We start from the raw sequence: 13,254 nt of genomic DNA on the forward strand, positions 1-13,254 counted from the left end.
AAAGGAATCTTTTAAAAAATTCAGATCCTTTAAGCAAAAAAATTCTCTTCATGTTGTTTCTACCCGAAAAACTGATTTTTTTAAAAAAGTTCTTTAATCACTGCAAGGATTTTCCCCTTATATTTTTGTTTTTGAAACTCAGGACCTCTAATCTCATATGATTATACCAATTTAGTAAAAAGCCAACACAGAACAAGATGCGGTCCTTGATTTAATCAAAACCCTGCAATCCTGGCTGGAAAATAAATAAGGAAGGGAAACTAGTCATGAGCAATCACTTTTGACACAGTGTGAGCATTCCTTATTTCAACATAGACCAGTACACCCCTCCAAATAGTAGCCATAAGAAACTGAACAAACTATTGTTTCTTAAGAAGGTGATTTTTCACAAGCGTACTGAGTAAAAATATCATTCTAGGAAGTACAAAAAGGCTGACGAACTCCTTTCTGGTAAAATCAAAACAAAAACTCCATGTCACTACCCAGTAGTATTACACTTATGAATTATTTTCTTCATGAACAAATCAACTGTTCAAGAACTCACTGATGAAACCAGGCACTAAGCTCTTCTAACCAAAACCAAAGAAAAACAATACAGAATCAACTTTAACCCTCCGAAGTCAGTGCTGCTAACAGGTCACTAGTACTTGAATTACATTTTTTCTTCCCTTACTCCACAAATACGTAAGTAAAAACTGGGAAAAGGTCAATTACTAGCTCTAAGACCCTCTTTTCCTCTCTTTTTCTCACAAATTAAAAGTGGATTGGACAATTGGCTTAGTTTCATGGATGTACTGTAATTTCCATGTTTTAAGACTAGTTAAACCTCCCAATTACTGTCCTTGTAAGTCCTCCAGCTGGTACTCTTGGCAGGTCACTGGCTATGCCTCAAGGTGACTATACACTGCTAGGAGGTAATGCTTGAAACAAAACATCAACTGGCGGGCAGCTATGGTTAGCAAATTCAACACCCCAAAAGTTCACGGAGAGACAAACAGAACAAGTAGCCAAGCCATTTACTGCCAATCACTCCTCTTTTCTTTGCTAACCTCCAGGACTCTGACTTTAGCACCCAACTTCCTGCTGTGGAGCTCAGTACTGGGTTATCTCCAGATATTTCACATTTCCATCTCCTCTTATCTTCTCACTTTTCTAAGATGAAAGAACACTTCCGCTTTGCCCACAACCACTGAAGCACTCCTTGGCCCTCAGAATTCTTTCATATCCAAGACTCTGATCTCTGAAATCCCTCTAATTACAACCTCCAGAATTCTCCAATACTTACTCGACCTTGTGTCCGTGACTCCCTTAGTTGAGGAGGGAATAGGGTCTAAGGTCTTGCCCCTTCCTTCATTCTCACAGTTCATTATACCTCTCCAGCTTTCCCGTGCCTCTTTGTCCTAATGGAAGGCTGACCCATTCAGAAACATGTCCCGAGGCCCATTTTGCTCTGCTCAATAGCACTTTAGCCCCTCCACCTCCAGTCCCTGTGTGCTGGCAACATTAACCCCTGGGGGGGGGGGATATCAGCTGCTTGAGTTTCTGCCTCAAGTTACACTTAAAAGTTCATGTTATCTAACCTCCCTGGCCCTTACTTCATTCCCACAAATCTTCTGGGTCTTTCTTTTCCAATACACTTCCAGCAGTTCCACTGCACTTAACACATTCCACTGTTTTTAAGTTCTCACCCTCCCTCCCTGGGGATGAACTAGTATTCTACTTTACTGAGACTGTACTGTATGCAGGCCATCAGGGTCTTCAACTGTCTTCTTCTTCAAGTGGGAAAATAGTCGTGTATCTTACTAATCCTGTTTCCTATCATTTAAAGTGGAGGTCCTGGCCAGGCCCGGTGGCTCACACCTATAATCCTAGCACTCTGGGAGGCCGAGGCAGGTGGATTGCTCGAGGTCAGGAGTTCGAAACCAGCCTGAGCAAGAGCAAGACCCCGTCTCTACTATAAATAGAAAGAAATTAACTGGCCAACTAATATATATATAGAAAAAATTAGCCAGGCATGGTGGCGCATGCCTGTAGTCCCAGCTACTTGGGAGGCTGAGGCAGGAGGATTGCTTGAGCCCAGGAGTTTGAGGTTGCTGTGAGCTAGGCTGACGCCATGGCACTCACTCTAGTCTGGGCAACAAAGTAACACTCTGTCTCAAAAATAATAAATAAATAAAGTAGAGATCCTAAAAAGGCAGTGCAAAAGCTGAACTTGGTCCACTGACATGTTTTGCTTAGCATACATAGCTATTGTTTTGTTTTTTAGAATATATCCTTTAAAAAGAAAACTTTTATTAATATAATTCACAATGTGTATGGTTTTTAAAACATAAATTAGTTGCCACTTAGAACAAAATACAACAGGTTTCACATAATGGAACAGACTCCTGGCTTCTCTTGGATAATGGATTAGACAGCACTGAGCCCAAACTGTGTAAGTGGCTAATAGTATATGCACAGACATTTGCCCTCTCGACAGGCAGACTGCCTTAGGTCACCACAGGCCCTCCTCCCTATCACACAGCCACTTCCTACAGCCTTCCCACCTGGTCCCCGGAGTCTGTGGTCCTTTGATCTAAAAGAAGTGTTCCAACTCATCTCACTACCTATCCCTGAATCTCCTCAACTTCATCCCTTTCCACCACTGCCTGGCTGGGAAGATCCCACCCTGCTTTTTGCACCTTTAATCTCTTTCTTTGTGAATGAGGCAAGAGCTAGTCAGTACCTTCATTTCCTCTGAAATTTAATCCTCAAACTCCTTTGCTTCTGTGATGCCTTCCACCACTGACTTCAGCCCCTCTCTCTGGGTCCCCTATGGACAATGAATGCCCTCTTCTGGGTTTCCTCTCTCTCTCAGACGTTGCCTCTCTAGCCCCTGCAGTAATGTCAAATGGCCAGGAAAGCTGCTGAACACTTACTTCCAATTTTTGTACATCATCGCAAACTAGCAGCAGCACACACTGATTAGCACAAGCTGAGAGGTGTCAACGCTGAGGCATTTTTAGAAATAAGTCTCTCATGTCCTGACATCTCTTCTATGACTCTCCACTGCCTGCCTGCAGAGTAAAACCCATGTTCTTCAGGAGGTCCCTTTCCATCTCTGGCAATTTGCTCCTTTCTCCCCCCTACACTTGAGGAATCTGTGATAAAACCGCACTCTTTCATGTCCCTGTGATTCTGCACATGCTCTTACTTCTGCCAGGAACTCACTGTCCTCTGGCAAACTCCCATTCATCCTTTAGAACCCAGCAGGGCAGAGCAACCCTTCCTTTCCTGTATTACCTTGCACACACTTCAACTGTTACATGTATCACACTGTAACATTTGTTTCCATGTTTGTCTGCCCTACTAGATTGCAGGTTCTTCCAGCTCAAGGAGCAACAGTTAGTATACCTCCTGGCACGTGAGATGTCCACTACCTGGTAGTCCCACCACCAACAACAGGTCAAACAACATAATCAACCATTTTTCCTGCCACCAGGCTTAAGACCTACCCCTAAATCCTGACCTCCACTCAGCTGCCAAGTCCTTGGTGAAAACCCTGCACCCCACCGCCCATTCATGCCCAACTCTAACTTGAAACAGTGTTCTTTCCACTGTTAGGTCTTTCTGCCTCCAAATTATCCTACACAGAGTTTCAGGCAAATCCATTCCCTCTCAAAACCCTCACTGACTCCCTATTGAATATATCCCAATGGCCTTAGCCTGGCATTTGGGTCCTCAGGCTTCATCTCTCTCTAGGATGTTGCTCATGACATGTCTGTAATGCTAGGTACCTGGGAATATTCCTGGCTCTGCACAGCGCAGCTAAAGTGCTGCTTCCTCCAAGAAATTTCCACTTTAACAAAAGTGGCCACCCTTATAGAGCAGTGCCATTTTTCAACCTCCCTGGGCATTATCACCTTCTAACAGTTAACTCCCATCTCACCTATCCCGAATAATTGGAGACTTAACTAAATCTCCACATTCTCTTCTACTCCAGCATTTACTAAAAGCAGTGAATAAACATTTTGAAAGCAAAAAAACAAAGTAAACCGCTTGGTGGGAGAACAGTTGACTTCATCTTATTTTGATCTGAGACTATGCCAGCTAGTTTAAAAATTCTTTTTTATTCTACATCTTCCTTCCTGCAAACCTCCCTCTCCACAGCTTAACTGAAAATACTACAGATGCTAAATTAAGTTTGCTTTCCTGTTCTTAATTTTTAAAATCAAGTTAACGGCTTTCTCTTCCTCCAAAAAAAAAAGGTAAAACAAACTCCAAAACAAATTAACGAGAACTAAAAGCCCTGATTGTGCATTCAACTCTTACCCATGACTCTCAAGAGGGGGAAAAAAAGCATTTCTTGCAACTGGCAGGGTTGAATTATGAGTAAACACATCACAAAGATAAACAGGGACAAATACTACTATGATATTGTAAGACACTTTTCCCAATCAGCTTAGGCTAAACTGTGTGGTAGGGACAGCCAAGACAACTGGAGAGTCTGGCAGGACTTTCTGCAGAACAAAGGAAGCACTTTCTGTACTTGGGGTGAATCTTGAATAAAAGCAGAACTGGGAGCAGGCAGAACACACAGCAAAGGCAGTGAAACTACAGTGGAGGTTTAAACTGAGAGCTGCTAAAACTGAACATTGGAAAAATAAGGTAGGGTTGGATTAATAAGCAATTTTGAAGGCAGAGGAGGAATTAGGACAAGTGACAGGAGGCCCTAGTATGTCCCAGGGCAGAATGACTTTTTGTGGATTATTCTAATGCAAGTTAGAGTACTCTAACACAGGAGGGAGGGGACACACCAAGAATGAAGATCTTAACTGTATGCAGCAAGGGTGATGGAAAGGAGAGGAATGAATGTATATGAGACTTCCAGAAGAACTAACAGGACTTAGTCATGTCAAGCTTTTTAGCCCCAGGGAGTAGAAGATATTAAATAGCTGGGAAGAAAAGAGGGGAATAGGAAGAAGTTAGACCAGTTTAATCATTCTGAAATCCGAATGATTAAAAATATTAACCACAGGAAAGCAAACTTGATTCAACATCTGCAATATTTTAAGTTAAGCTGTGGAGAAGAATTATACAGCTAGGCGTCCCATCTCCTCTAAACATGTTAAAGACAAGCATCCACGATTTTGCTGCTGTTGTTAAATCTAAGAACGTCAGGAGATAGAACTACTCAGATTCTTCCAGAGCCCTGTGAAATTTGTGAAGGAGGTCAAAAAGAGAGGCCCCTTCACTGCCTTGAAGAGAGGGCTCATCACTCGGGAGGCAAGGGCTCTGGAAACACACTCCCTACATCTGGATCCTACTGCCCTACATAGGAGACAGGAAAACCTGGAGAAAGTTGGTTACCTGGAAGGAAGGCAAACTTTGTTGTTTTCTGGCTTGGGAAGGGAGAAGTAGTGGAGGTGTTGAGAAGGTAAAACTCTGAAATGCTGATTTAGACAGAAGGTGAGTCACCATTTAGAGTTTCAGTTTCCCCAGCTGTTAATTTTTAAGAAGTGGGAGGTGGGGAGGACAAAATCTACCTCATTAGATTTCTTCAGGGCTGCATATTCCTTCTAAAACATTTAGCATAACGTCCGATATGCTATAGGCATTCTATAAATGCTAGTTGTACAGAACATCTATAAAACGAATAATGCTATTTTTAACACTGCTATGAAGTATCTTCTCTTTGATATTCGCCGAGCGTTTTACTACTATTACAGTTTTTCTCAAGTCTCAAGGGGAACTGCAATCCCAAAGGGATCAGGACCCCTGCAGCGGAGGCCTTGCGGGAGAAAGCGCCGGGAGGCGGCGCAGGGAGGCGGCGCAGGGAGGCCGCGGGCCCGGCCGCGGGCCGTGCGCACCATCGGGGCTGGGGGCAGACGGCGGGCAACTTCACAGCGCTCGCTCCGCGCCCGACGCCGAGCTCTCGGCTTCACGCCACACGCTCATCACTCTCGCCACAGCCCTCGGAGGCAGCGGCTTTCGTCAGTGCCACCGTACACTTGGGGAAACTGAGGCCCCGGGATGAAACCGCCAGCCCAAGGTCACATGGCTCTGGAGCCGAGCGCGCGGGTTCGCGGCTCCGCGCTCGCCGCGTCCCCGCGCGGCCGGCGCCCGGAGACCGCGCGCGAGCGGAGGCCCGGCAGGGCCCGGCGGGCGCGGGCGCGGCGCCGGACTCACCTTGGCGCTGTGCACCGCCTCCTGCGCCCCGCGGAGCTGCAGCCAGATGCGCGCGGGCAGCGGTTCCTCGACCCCAAGCGCGCCGAGCACGGCCAGGCTCACGCCGAACAGGCCCTCGATGCGGCCGCGGCTCCGCTCCAGCAGCGCCGCCTTCTCGGCCGGCGCGGTGAACTCGTCCAGCACCGCCCGGGCCGCCATGGCGGGCGCGGCCTCCCGCGGCGGCGCCGCCCCCTCGGCGTGCTGCCGGGCTCCCGACCCCGTCGGGCGGCGCCTGCCCGCCCCGCCGCCTCGCCCCCGCCCGCGCTCCGCCGCCCGCCCGCAGGCCCGACTACACCATCCCGCCTCGGCCGCCGCAGCTTAGCAACTGCCGGCTGCAAACCCCTCCGCCCCTTCGCCGCCGCCGCCGCCGCCGCCGTCGCGGGCCGGGCCCGCCGCCGCGCATGCGCCCCGCTCGCAGCCGTCACTGAGGCTCGCCGCCCCCTAGGGGAAGGGGCCGTAGGCTGAGCGCGACGGAAGTCGACGTCACTCGCGGTCACCATGTTGGTTGAGGGCAAAGCGACGGCTCAGGAGGCCTTCTTCGATGAGGGTGCAAGGCTTTCCGGTGGTCTGGTAGATGTACGTTTGTGAGTTTGCAGTTGGGGAAATTGAGACTCAGAGCCAGGAGAGGAGACTGACCCAGTGTCGCACAGTGATTGGATTTGACCTCAGACATCTTGAAGCTCAAACCAGGGTTCTAGCAATTGAATTACCTAGTTTGCATTAACTGATAAGCAGATTGGATCTTTAGTTCTCTTTTCTTTCTCCTTCCCTCCATCCTTCCTTCCCTTCCTTATTTCTCTTGCTAAAAATAGTAACAGGAAGAGAGGAAAATGGACATACGTATGGAGAATTGGAAAACGAAAAATGATTAAATTCAGGAGAGTGATCTGTTCTGCAGGGAATGTGTTATGGGAAAGCACTGAAGTGGAGGTGGGTGGGGACGAATAAACCCTAACCGCTCCCTGGGTCTGTTTTCCCACCTGTAAAATGAAAGGTTACACTCACTTATCTCTAAGGTCTTTTCCGGGTTTTGCATTTTTCTGAGTCCATGAAAACAGATTATGGAAGATAAAGTATTAGATTCCTTCCCTTGCGCTAAATATTGTGGATATAGTAGATAGTTAGGAGTCATGGGAATGTTACTTTTCTATGTCTTAATTCCTCATCTGTAGAGGAATGTAGATAACAGTACTTACTTCCTGTTGTGACAATTAATATAGTACCTGACACAGTAAATACTCACTGAATATTAACTATTATTGCTAAATTAGCAATATATTTAAGGCTCAATTTTCATGGAGAATCTTAGTTTGGATTATGCAACCACAGTGAACTTGTGAGCCCAGGAGCCTGCTCCATTTGTGTAGAAAGAGGATCTAAAGACCTTGCAGTTGGAAATGCCAAGGGGGAATGGGCTTGGTAAGAGGGATTACCCGAGGTGAAAACTGTCCGGGATCCCAGCTGCCGGGGGTTTCCATATGTCTCAGAAACTCAGGCTGGTGTGGTCTCCTGGTACCCCAGTGAGAGGTGACTCAGCACAGGGAAGAGAACCACTAGGCTCACAGACCAACAGCTTCCTGCTCCCCTGGGTTTTTCCCTGATGTCCACACAACCTGCAGTCTTGCTCCATCAGGTAGATGGCCTAGGATTGGCTGAGGAGGGTCAGGTGGTGAGTGTGGCCTTGCTGATATGTTGCATGCAGGACTGCAGTATATCAGTAAGGTATGCTATCAGCACAACATGTTATTTCCTGTCTCCTCATTGAACACACCTTAAATAGAATTGCCATTGTTCAGTAATTGGAGAGGGCTTTTCCCAGGGCTGGTTCCTGTTTGCTCCCAGTGACTTTCCTGGCAGCGGTTCCTAATTTCTTAATTGTAAGAGGTGAGGAGGGAGGCCGCCGTGAAAAATATGCAACAGCCCTTCCCTCTCCCTTCTAATCCAAATCTCACCCTAAAACAACAGAAGTAGTGCATACACACACCCATTAAAAGAAAGCTGGACCTTCAAACTGTATTCGTAAGTAACTGTGTTGATGTATCACCAAAAATACACAGCTTTGGGTTTTTTCTCCTGTGTTTGGAAGGCTTGCCAGTTCATATTTGGTCAGTATTTCCCTTTAGGGAACTCTTAAGGTTTCCTGAGTATAGGGAACAGGGAGGAAAGAGAGAGATAAATCCCCCTTTAAGAACTCCCTTGTTTCATTCAGTTTCTGAACCACAACTTCCCTCAGTCAACCAGCCTCGCCTGTCTATCTGATCTTACCAACCCAGAACAATTGACACCAGGGATGAGAACTTTATGGAGTCCGTATTCCTGATACTTTACCTATATTTTTCTCTAGTTCCTGTATTAACCCCATAAAATGGTGTTGAGAGAATCACAAATTGTCCCTTTTCATATTTTCAAGGGCAGTGGGAGGTGAGAGGGGATCCCTGCTCTACTCCGAGGGGGGGCAAGTGTGGAGAAATATATCTATCTAGCTTTCATCTGCCTCTTCCCCAGAGAATAAGGAAGATTTCTCTGTCTGGTGACTTTCTAAGAAGGCTCAGTGCTGGGTGGGGCTACCGTACCCCCAGAGAGTATGCTCTATTATCTGCTGTCTGTAGTTTCTCACTGTGCTGGTGACTGGGTGAAGAATCCTCACCTCAACCACATCCTTCAGTCCAGCTTTTGTGAATAATAGAGATGTTATTTTGATCACTGCTTGTCTTATGTTTGCTTTTTTCCCTCAGTTCTGAAGTCAGAAGGATTAGAAAGAGTGTTTGTTTATTGGCCTCCTAAAACTCCAGCAGTGGTTGCTATTGTTACCATCCCTATCTTAAAGGAAACAGAAGCATAGCGAGGTTCTGCAATGTTCCACAGGGCTGGTAAGTGTTGGTAGGAATAGGCATTTGAATCCAGACAGTCTGACTCTGCTGAGACTTTTATGTACTATGCTGTAATGACAACAAGCTTGTGTGTGCACCCAGCCCCCTTTCTGCCCTTGTGCAAAAATGAGCAAGAGGAGATAATGTGTTCTCGTGACCAACCTTTCAATGCTTGGACCCCACTTGCCTTGGGATGCTGTCAAAACCAGACAGACCTGCATATGGAATGCTGCTCAGTATGCCCACGCAACCTGACAAACAGCCTCAGGATACTCTCTGGCCAGCAGTGTCCAGGTTGGTGTGTCTTTCTGGGTTCTGTATATTTGGTGTAATCACATGTAGACCTTTAGAATAAGAAACAGGAATACAACTGTGCTGTAACCACACACAAGTTTTAATAAACTTGCAAACCATTCAAATTCTCTTATCCCCTGTCACCAGTCCAAGCCACCATCATCTCTCCCTTTGACGACTGTGGGGCCTCTTCATACTCTTTATGGCCTCACTCTAAATTTATTTTTATTTACTTTTAATTTTTTTATTTTTTGGATACAGTGTCTCGCACTGTTGCCTAGGCTAGAGTGACATGGCATCAGCCTAGCTCAGCACAACCTAAAACTCCTGGGCTCAAGCACCCTCCTGCCTCAGCCTCCCGAGTAGCTGGGACTACAGGCACCCATCATCATGCCCAGCTAATCTTTTCTATTTTTAGTAGAGACAGGATCTCGCTTTTGCTCAGGCTGATCTCAAACTCCTGGGCTCAAGGGATTCTCCTGCCTTGGCCTCCCAGAGTACTAGGATTATAGGCGTGAGTCACCTTGCCCCGCAATCTCTCTAAATTTCAAGAGCTGCAACTGCTACAAGACTTGGAGAAATTATTTACAAATATTATTTGTACAGAAATTATTTACAAATATTGATGCTTCAGGCAGAGTGATTTTCTCAAATTACTAATCTCATCAGGCAGCGCCTTGCTTAAGTCACTCCATGAACTTCCCTATAGGCTCAGAATAAAATCCAAACTCCTTATCTTGATCTGTAGCCCTTGCAAGATCTCTCTCCTGCCTACCCCACCTCTATGGCCTCTCTCTAAATTTCTCCCCACTTAGCCTAGCTTGTACCACCTCAGGGCATTTGTACATGCTGTTCTTTATTCCTGTTTTCTTTTTATTTAGTTAACTCCTCATCCTCCAAAACTCCATTCAAGAGCAACTTTGTCCAGAATTCATTCACTGGTCTCTCCCATGAGCCAAATCTCCTTGCCATAGTCTCTGGGGCACTGTGGCCCTCACTCATGGCAGCAGGGCCATTTTTATGTGTGCTCGTGTGACATGATCAATTCAGGTCCATCTCCACCATCAGACCATGGGGGCCGTGACTGGAGGCTGGATTGAGCTTGAATGAAAAGCAGGCCTGCATGCAACCCTCCATGGCTGGATTACCCTGAGGCCTGGAGCTCCCAGAGATAAATGAGGCCAAATCTTCCAGAATGTGGTGGAACAATTACAGATTTTGTCTTTTCTTTTAAATACAATGAGAAAAAAATAAAGTCTTGCCAGGTTTTGAATCAGCAAATGTGTCATCTAATTTGTGCTCTAAGATCCTTCTCCTTTCTCTGGGGGAGAAAGTGTGGAGGGAGCCCAGGAAGCACACTGAGAGGTCTTGGCCCAGGCATGAGATGCTGATGGCTTGGACCAGGAAGTTGGAGTGGAGACTGAGAGGAGGAATTTGAGAGCATTTTGCTGATAGAATCTTGCATTCCAAGTGCGGAGGGCTTTTTTCTCCTTAGCTGCAGGAAGACCTGATGACTGCTCCAGTCTCTTCTCTCCCTTTATATTTCCTTTGAAATTTTATTATCCCTCGTATTGAAACTCCTCTAACACTAATTCAAACTGCTAGAACTGCTACAATATTGAGAGGAGCTATTTATAAAACTCAGGCATCTTAGGTGGGAAGACAGCTCTGGGGCAAGTGCTCCTGCAGAGATTGCCTGCTGCCTGCCGGCTCCTGGATGCCTCTGATGCCAGCTTCCCTGTCACCCTCTGTGGCAGGGTTCTCAACAGGGGTGCAGTTAACGTTCGGGCCTGTCCTATGCATTGTAGGATATTTAGCAGAATCCTTAGCCTCTACTCACTAAATGCCAGTAACAATCGCCCCCCCCCCAAATGTGATGACAGCAAAAATGTTCCCAGACATTATCTCATGTCAAAATTGTCCCAAGATGAGAATCACTGGTCTACAGTGCAAATTCAGAGAAAGCCCAATCCCTGGGACTGAGCTGGTGAGAATTCAGTGTCCTCCTCCTCCCTGTTGCAGACTCCCCATGGGACATGCACATACACACACCCCAAATCTAATGAATGCTCCCCTGAGTGTAGGACAACAATGGGTTAAGGTTCCTGGTTGATTGTGTGACCACCAAGCAAGTGACTAGGCAATGTGCCCACTAGCCATCACTGCCTCTCATTAGCTCAGCACATTCTTGCCAGGCCTACCTGTCTTTAAAGCCCAGCTGAAGTCCTGCTTTCTTCCATGAAAACTTCTTGGCCTACTCAACTTCCTGTGGCTGGTTTGGATAACTGGATGACTCATTACTTGATTGATTGATTCATTCATTCATTCATTCAACAGATATTTACTGAGCATCTACAATGTGCCAAACATTGTTATAAGTGCTGGGAATATACCAGTGAACAGAGCAAAGTGTCTGCTTTTATGAACTTAGATATAGAGGGGAAGACAGATGACGAATGAATGAATAAACGAATGGCTGCTGGGATTTAGAGGACCGACTATTCTATTCCCTGTCTGTGTTCGGCAGTCTCCCAAGATGGCCCTTAACAATTCATTCCTTCCTGGCATGCACAGGCTTCTCTTTGTGTCAGGAATCTGGGCTGGCTTCATGATCTCATGGATTAACAGAATTCAGTAGAAGTGCTGTTCCAGGACTTCCAAAATCAATTCTTAGGATGACTGACAGCTTCTATGTTCCTTTTCTTGGAATGCTTACTTGTGGAACAATGCTGCTTGGAATCTAGCTCCCATGCCAAGAGGAAGCCCAACCCCTTTCTTGTAGGAGAAAGGAGATTGGATGGAATTGCTGTGGCACAGAAAAAAAATTATCTATCTATCTATCTACCTACCTATATTGCTTTTTCCAAATTCTCCTTGCATGCATACCCTGTACAAGGAACTGGGCTATGCACCAAGCACTTAGAATAGTAGGTATTCAGCAAATGTTGATTAGCTGACTCTACATGAATCATCTCATTTAGCCCCCACAAACAATTCTGTGAAGTAGGTATTAAGCCCATTTTATAGATGAAGAAACTGAGGCTTAGGGAGGTTAAATAACTTGTCTGAAGTTCCCACCACTCGGAAGGGACAGAGCCAGAACTGTCGCAGCAGGTGTGCAATATTAAAGACCCCGTGCAGAGCCACAGGGGCAGAGGCATGCCTTGGTTCCCCTTGAACTCTCCCACACCCAAATTTATGCCAGGCTAGTTCAAGTACTTTCCAGGACCAACGACTGGGACTTCTTGATCTAAAGATTTCTAAGACAAGAGGGACAAGTAATCTCTCTGCATTCCAGGACTGTAGGACAGAGCGAGGAGGGTATTCCTCCTACTTGACCATAGTCTCCTGGTTCTCAAAGAGATGAGATTATCTATATACCTTGTTACAAAAGTCCTGTGTGCATTGGAAGGCAGGAGTGGCTAGGAAGCAATTTAAACCTCTAACGGCTCCGAGTCTTAGTCTGGAGAAGGGATTGGGGAGGGATAGCTCTAACCATAAGGCCCTGTCTGATCCACCCTCTTTATTTTATAGGTAAGGCAACCAAGCTCAAGAGGGAAGTGCCTTGCCCATAGTCCCATGGTTATCTTTCCCTACACCTTAACCTAGAGTGAACAGATCTATTTTTTTGTTTTGTTTTGAGATAGGGTCTTGCTCTGTTGTCCAGGCTAGTGTGCAGTGGCATCATCATAGCTCAATACAACCTCAAACTCCTGGGCTTGAGCAATCCTCCTGCCTCAGCCTCTGGAGTAGCTGGGACTACAGGTGTACACCACCACATCTGGCTAATTTTTTTATATTATGTAGAGATGGGTTCTTGCTATGTTTCTCAGGCTGGTCTTGAACTCCTGGCCTTAAACCATCCTCCTGCCTTGGCCTCCCA

The 13,254-nt window shown here is 46.3% G+C and overlaps 1 protein-coding gene and 1 long non-coding RNA gene across 2 annotated transcripts in view; one reads left to right on the plus strand and one right to left on the minus strand.

The window, feature by feature from the left end:
* N4BP1 (NEDD4 binding protein 1) overlaps nt 1-6,549 on the minus strand; it is a 61,462-nt gene extending 54,913 nt beyond the window's left edge. Inside the window, exon 1 of the mRNA XM_012788979.2 lies at nt 6,169-6,549. Within this exon, the coding sequence (XP_012644433.1) occupies nt 6,169-6,366 (198 nt within the window). The 5' untranslated portion in view covers nt 6,367-6,549. The remainder of the gene's footprint in view (nt 1-6,168) is intronic.
* A 108-nt stretch (nt 6,550-6,657) lies between these two features.
* On the plus strand, nt 6,658-10,644 carry LOC105884760 (uncharacterized). Its single transcript, XR_001160350.3, has 4 exons — nt 6,658-6,783; nt 8,943-9,077; nt 9,180-9,371; nt 10,253-10,644. It is a non-coding gene; the product is annotated as an uncharacterized LOC105884760 (long non-coding RNA).
* The last annotated feature ends 2,610 nt before the right edge of the window (nt 10,645-13,254 follow it).

The sequence above is a fragment of the Microcebus murinus genome, chromosome 20 (assembly GCF_040939455.1).
Source record: "Microcebus murinus isolate Inina chromosome 20, M.murinus_Inina_mat1.0, whole genome shotgun sequence".
Lineage (NCBI taxonomy): Eukaryota > Metazoa > Chordata > Mammalia > Primates > Cheirogaleidae > Microcebus > Microcebus murinus.